At 47.3% G+C, this 7,054-nt stretch overlaps 1 protein-coding gene across 1 annotated transcript; it reads left to right on the top strand.

Annotated features, from left to right (window-relative positions):
• The first annotated feature begins 1,404 nt into the window (after positions 1–1,404).
• On the top strand, positions 1,405–6,816 carry KRT33A (keratin 33A). Its single transcript, NM_001199067.1, is given in 7 exon segments — positions 1,405–1,804; positions 2,812–2,894; positions 3,951–4,107; positions 5,302–5,463; positions 5,558–5,683; positions 5,855–6,075; positions 6,294–6,816. Coding segments are annotated over 7 exon segments (1,215 nt in total). The 5' UTR covers positions 1,405–1,456; the 3' UTR covers positions 6,412–6,816.
• Positions 6,817–7,054: the final 238 nt, after the last annotated feature.

The following is a 7,054-nucleotide window of genomic DNA, read 5'->3' as shown; positions in this document are numbered from 1 at the left end:
AAGAGCTGACTCATTGGAAAAGACTCTGATGCCAGGAAAGATTGAAGTCAACAGGAGAAGGGGGTGGCAGAGGATGAGATGGTTGAATAGCATCACCAACTCAATGGACATTAATTTGAGCAAAATTTGGGAGATAGTAGAGGATAGGAGAGCCTGGCATGCTGCAGTCCATGAGATTGCAGAGTTGGATACAACTTCACAACTGAATGACAACTGCTTTTGTGGACTGAAATACATGGAGAGATAAGCATATAAGTCACGCAGTGTTATGCTAAAAGTGAAATGAAAGCTAAGAGAAGAGGTAGAGATAACTTAGGGAAAGAGGTAGTTCATTTATTTAAGCAGCATGGTATGATGGAAAGAACAGAGATCTGTGTTGGAATCCTGGCTTCACAACATTTTAATCCCTGTCCTGTATGTCTCCATTTGCCCATCTGTAAAATGGGGATATTATCAGGTACCTTGAAAGGTCATGATGAGATGTGAATAACAGCATGATTGTGAAGAGTGTCTAGTACCACTTTGGGCCAGTACAGGTGTTCAACAAGTATGAGCTCCTTCTGACCACAGCCCTGGTCCTGTCTTCTGTTTCTCACAGTGCCCTGTATCAACTTTGATCCTGGTGACCATCTGCTATTTTATTGATTGCCATGATTATGGATATATTTCCTGATATGCCTATCATATTAGGAAACAAAACCACTAGGAACTAGTTTAATGGTCCGAGAGGATCTTCCCTGGTGGCTCAGATGGTAAAGAATCCACCTGCAATGCAGACCTGGATTTGATCCCTAGGTTGGGAAGATCCCCTGGAGGAAGGCATGGCAACCCACTCCAGTATTCTTGCCTGGAGAATCCCCATGGCCAGGGGAGCCTGGTGGGCTACAGTCCATGGGGTCGCAAAGTCGGACACAACTGAGTGACTAAGCACAGCACAGCACAGAAAGAATCTATTCTTTCTAAAACCATGACTTTGGAATTTGACTTAGCAAACAATATATGGGCAAGGGTTATGTTTGTCCACCTCAGAAAGATGAGCCAGAGACTTGCCACCGAGTCAGGGCTGTCAAGCCAAAAAGAGAAGAAGCAATAGTGTCCTTGGACTGACCACACCCCAGTAATGAAGGTCAGCGCTTTCATGCCACATGAGTCCAGCCCTTTGAAGCCACACCATGAAGCTCTTATTTCACTGATGCCCAGTGTGGAAGAGGAGTTCTGACTTAGCAAGAAGCCCAACTAAAGTCTTTTATGAGTTGAGGGACTCTTCTGAGGAAACATAGCAAACCAAGGGGAAGGGCTTTTGACAACCAAATGAGTAAGAAAAGAAAGGCTGTCTTCCACATCCACACCCTCTACAGAGGGGGTATAAATGCTCCCAAGAGGAAGGAGACCCACAACTCTGGCTTGGTGAACTTGGACTCTGTGTTCAGCTGGGCACCTCGCTCCCTCCAGCACCATGTCTTTCAACTTCTGCCTGCCCAACCTGAGCTTCCGCTCCAGCTGCTCCTCCAGGCCCTGCGTGCCCTCCAGCTGCTGTGGCACCACCCTGCCCGGGGCCTGCAACATCCCCGCCAGCGTGGGCAGCTGCAACTGGTTCTGCGAGGGCTCCTTCAACGGCAACGAGAAGGAGACCATGCAGTTCTTGAACGACCGGCTGGCCAGCTACCTGGAGAAGGTGCGGCAGCTGGAGCGGGAGAACACGGAGCTGGAGAGACGCATCCTGGAGCGCAGCCAGCAGCAGGAGCCCCTCGTGTGCCCCAACTACCAGTCCTACTTCCGGACCATCGAGGAGCTCCAGCAGAAGGTGAGGGGCTGGGCGCTCCATTGCCTCCAGCAGGAAGTTGTAGGGAGGGAATCCGAGATATGGCTAAGAAACCATATAAGCTATTCGATTGCCGTTTTGCTTTTTCATTTTGTTTTCCTGAGGGTCCGTTTTAGGACCAGGACTGTTAGATCTGAGTATTTGCATAGTGTTAGTCTTTGTGGAGGTAGCAGCACTTTGCATAAATAAGCTGTAATTAAAAGCTGCCTCTGAATGCTTCCGTGTATTTGCCGACTCTGGAATTATTACCCTGAGGTGAGAGAAAAGACTGAGCCCAAGAAGGAAGCTGAGAAAGCAAGACTTTTTGTAAGAACTGGGCCAATTTCTTTCTCCCTTATCTGGGCTTTTGGCTGCTCTGACCTCTTCTTGATGTTCTGACCTCTTGTTGACCTCTTCTGGGTACTTAATTATCCTAACTCCATCATCTTGACCTAGAAGCCTCTGGGCTTCTGGTGCACAGTGCCCAGTGAGGGTATAGAATAGTTGATTAGAACAAGAAAAAGTGTAAGCTCCCTAGGAGGACCCAGCTATCCAGGATGGCTGGGCGCACGTGGCTCTGTCTCTGACTCAACCCCCTCCAATTGCTAGCCGACATATTTATCTTCTCCACTGAATTGAAAGTTTTTTGAGGGCAGGAGTTAGTGATTACTCATTTTTGTATCTTTAGCTCCTGCAACCATGCCAGACATAGAGTAGGTTTTTGAAGAGAAATAATGTTAGTTATTATTATTATCAGCTTCTCAGTATTTCTTATTAAGAAAGAAAAGGAAAAACTGTGTATGTACTGATACTTTTCTGGCATATGTCTGCCTTCTTCCTCCCCTCAAGTCTGAGTTCTCTAATATTGAGCAACTATTGCACATGGGCAGGAATCTTAATATAAGATCCATTGTGATTTCTCAGTCTGTTTCTTCCATGTAAGTGAATTAGTAGGGACGCTGTTAACTAAAGATAACCAAGCTCATTCTAGAATGTTTCGGGTCTTCTAGATCCTGTGTGGCAAGTCTGAGAACGCCAGGTTGGTGGTACAGATTGACAATGCCAAGTTGGCCTCAGATGACTTCAGGACCAAGTGAGTGGGCAAGGGGGCTGTTGTCTTGCCTCTTTGCTCTCCTTCCTCTTAGCCTGTCTTCTATAACAACAAACATTGACAAAGTTTTGCTAACCAGAACTTGGACAACCCTTCTCCAGAGTCAGACTCCTTGCCTGCTATTTTTTTCAGAGGACATCTTTGAATCCCATCCAGTGTAGAAGTCATGGTCCCCTGATGCTCCGCTAAACACAGAATCCAATTAGGAGACTGGAGGAAGTGTATTAATTTTGGAAATCTCATGGTTTATGGGCTTTTTTCACATTAAATCCACGATCTCTTCATTTATTAGAAAATACTTGTTGTTGTTCAGTCACACAGTCATGTCCAACTCTTTGTGACCCCAGGGACTGCAGCACCCCAGGCCTCCCTGTCCCTCACCATCTCCTGGAGTTTGCCCAAGTTCATGTCCATTGCATTGGTGATGCCATTCAGCCATCAGTCCTTCCAATGAATCAGGTGACCAGAATACTGGAGCTTTAGCTTCAGCATCAGTCCTTCCAATGAGTCAGTTCAGTCGCTCAGTTATGTCTGACTCTTTGCGATCTCATGGACTGCAGCATACCAGGCTTCCCTTTCTATCACCAACTCCCAGAGCTTGTTCAAACTCATGTCTACTGAGTTGGTGATGCCATCCAGTCATCTCATCCTCTGACACCCTCTTCTCCTTCTGCCCTCAATCTTTCCTAGCATTAGGGACTTTTCCAATGAGTTGGCTGTTTGCATCAGGTGACCTAAATACTGGAGCTTCAGCTTCAGCATCAGTCCTTCCAATGAGTATTCAGGGTTGATTTCCTTCAGGACTGATTAGTTTGATCTCCTTGCTGTCCAAGGGACTTTCAGGAGTCTTATCCAGCACCACAGTTCAAAGGCATCAATTTTTGCCAGTGCCTTTTCCTCTAGGAGCTTTGGCTCCATGTTGAAAACTTGAGTCAACTAGATGGCTGTAAAAACCACAAGCCCCAACTCTCAGATATCTGACAAATCAAACCAAACTAGAGTCAAGGCCAGGCCTGACCCTGATTCTCTGCATCACAGGTACGAGACAGAGGTGTCCTTGAGGCAGCTGGTGGAGGCAGACCTGAATGGCCTGCGTAGGATCCTGGATGAGCTGACCCTGTGCAAGTCTGACCTGGAGGCCCGGGTGGAGTCCCTGAAGGAGGAGCTGATCTGCCTCAAGCAGAACCACGAGCAGGTAAAGCTCCCCAACAGGACCAAACTTGCTGAGGCCTGTTTCCAACCACCGTGGGGTGCGGGAGAGGCTCAACTAGTCAAAGAATCTGTTTTCCAAACAAAAAGGGATTTGTAGAGAATGAGTCATCTGATAGGAAGCAAGGATTTTTCTGCTGGCGGCAAGAATGAGGGTGAAGGAAGTTGGCAAGCTCAGTAATAAGGAAAGGTCAATAGCCAGGCAGCACCCACAGCCTCTTCCATTCCCAGGGTGGAGCACATGGGGCCACAGAAATCTTTTACCCCAATTCTTCAGTTGGTCACTGGGGACACCAGCAAGACCACCCTGCAGAGCTGGAAACACGACCCCACTCTTTTCTCATTCAGAGCTTCCTTCTGTTAGTCGCAGAAAAGCACTCACATCATTGCTTTATGAGTTGCATGATAAAGAAGACAGATAATTTGTGCAAATTTTAAAATCCGAAACAATGTAAATGGTGATAGTTTATATTAATTGAGTGCTTGTTGTGTGCCAAACACTGTGCTAAGCGCTTTAGAATTCCAGAGATAGTTCTCATCTTACAGATGAAGCACTTGAGGTTTCTAAAAGCTTCTAGTCTAGAAAGTGGTAGGCATGAGATCCAATTCATATCTGTCTGACATCCACTCAAGCCCAAGCGCTAAGCTTTGTTGAGTCTGTGAAGAGATTAGCTTTGAAATGAGCAGATAACTATTTCCTTTATCAAAAGCTAAACTGGTGAAATCAAGAAATGACCAGTTAGGTCTATTCTCTCCCAGGATGGCAGATTATGAAGTACGCATTCTTTGCTTCCTCTTTAGCTGGACTCTATCCTTTTTTTTTAAACTCATGGCTAAGATTCAAACCATAGGCTATATTGTATACTGGCAAGAACACTGGACTGGGTGTTTGGGCTTTTAAAATTATGGTCTAGTACATCTCAACTCAGTCCAAACCACTGCACCTCCAAGTAAGGAGTGGTATACTGAGTACAAGGGTGGAAAGAGGCCACAGACTTCAAAGCACTCTGTAAAGTAGAAGACACAGGTTATTCACTGAATATAGAACCCAGTTAATGAGAGGATCAGAGGGAATGGGGCTTCTGAAAGCTTAAGAATAATCACCAGTGGAATTGCACTCTCCCAGAAGAGAGCATCAGGATCTTCTGAGATACTTTGAATTGTCCCCTTCCTCCACCAGGAAGTCAACACCCTGCGGAGCCAGCTGGGAGACCGCCTCAACGTGGAGGTGGATGCCGCCCCCACTGTGGACCTCAACCATGTGCTCAATGAGACCAGGGCTCAGTACGAGGCCTTGGTGGAGACCAACCGCAGGGATGTGGAGGAATGGTACATCAGGCAGGTGAGCATCTTGGCACATGGTCTTTCAGGACCCTCAGCCCCTTGGGGCCCTTCAGGCAGGGTCTGATCCTGCCTTCTGCCCTTTGGTGTTTCAGACTGAGGAGCTGAACAAGCAGGTGGTGTCCAGCTCAGAGCAGCTGCAGTCCTGCCAGGCGGAGATCATTGAGCTGAGACGCACGGTCAATGCCCTGGAGGTGGAGCTTCAGGCCCAGCACAACCTGGTGGGTATTGATGAGACTCCTGGTGAAGAGGTGAGGTTGGGGAGTCAGGGGCACTGGGATGCCCTCCAGACTACCCTCTCCTGAACTCTTAGAGCTCGTGACTTGTTTGGAAGCGATGGAGAAGCCCCTGAAGGAGCAGCTCTGTGACCTTCCTCCCCTTCCCCCTAATAGAGAGACTCCCTGGAGAACACCCTGACGGAGACGGAGGCCCGCTACAGCTGCCAGCTGAACCAGGTGCAGAGCCTGATCGTCAGCGTGGAGTCACAGCTGGCGGAGATCAGGAGTGACCTGGAGCGGCAGAACCAGGAGTACCAGGTGCTGCTGGACGTGCGGGCCAGGCTGGAGTGTGAGATCAACACGTACCGGGGGCTGCTGGACAGCGAGGACTGCAAGTGAGTAGGAGGCTAGTAGTGTTCTCCTTGGGGACTCATGAGGTTGCTATGAGGATGAAAGATCTTCTTGATGGAAATTAACTTATAGTTTCAAGCTTTTGACTGGAGGCACTCAGAGGAAGTAGCAATACAATACTCTTATACAAAGTGTGTTTCATATCTTTCTAACTCTTCATTTCACTTTCCTGTAACATGCTGTATTTGTGTTCTGCCTCCAGGCTCCCCTGCAACCCATGTGCCACAACCAACGCTTGTGAAAGGCCCATTGGACCCTGCATCTCCAATCCTTGTGTCTCACGTACTCGGTGTGGACCTTGCAACACCTTTGTGCACTAGAGGCCTCAGTGCCAGCAGGAGGTCAAGGGCTCCAAAGTCACATCTCAGTTCCACTTCTGGGACCAGCCTTCAACCAGCATCAGCTTCCACTGAATTCCCAGCTAGATTCTTTAACTCAAGAGGCTGCAAAGTCCACCAATGGCCCAGTCTGTCTTCTGAGTCCCACAAAGAAATCTACAGCAGGATCAAGTAATGTCTATGCTCACAATGATATATTTGCTTAATGTGTTATGCCCTAGCGAATTCTTACCTGTGATTTTAAATAATTACATTAAGTATGATTGAGCTGGTAGACAAGCTGTGAAACTGAACACAAGTGGAAGAAATCTTCCTTGTCACTCTTTTGGTCTTTGGAGAAGTGATAAATATCCCTTGTTAATCTCTTAATAAATTCTTATTCTGGCACAAAAATGGTAATTGGCCTTTTCATTCATTCATTTCACAATTGGGTGTCTTCTATAGATAAAACAGAATCAGTGTTCTTCCCATCAGATGAAGGAGTCATCCCCCCAATAGACGGTCTGTTATTCAGTCGCTAAGTTATGTCTGACTCTTTGCGACCCCATGGACTGCAGCACGCCAGGTTTCCCTGTCCTTCACTATCTCTTGGAGGTTGTTCAAACTCATGTCCATTGAGTCCGTG

The sequence above is a fragment of the Ovis aries genome, chromosome 11 (assembly GCF_016772045.2).
Source record: "Ovis aries strain OAR_USU_Benz2616 breed Rambouillet chromosome 11, ARS-UI_Ramb_v3.0, whole genome shotgun sequence".
Taxonomy (NCBI): domain Eukaryota; kingdom Metazoa; phylum Chordata; class Mammalia; order Artiodactyla; family Bovidae; genus Ovis; species Ovis aries.
This window is presented reverse-complemented; position numbering and strand designations above follow the sequence as displayed.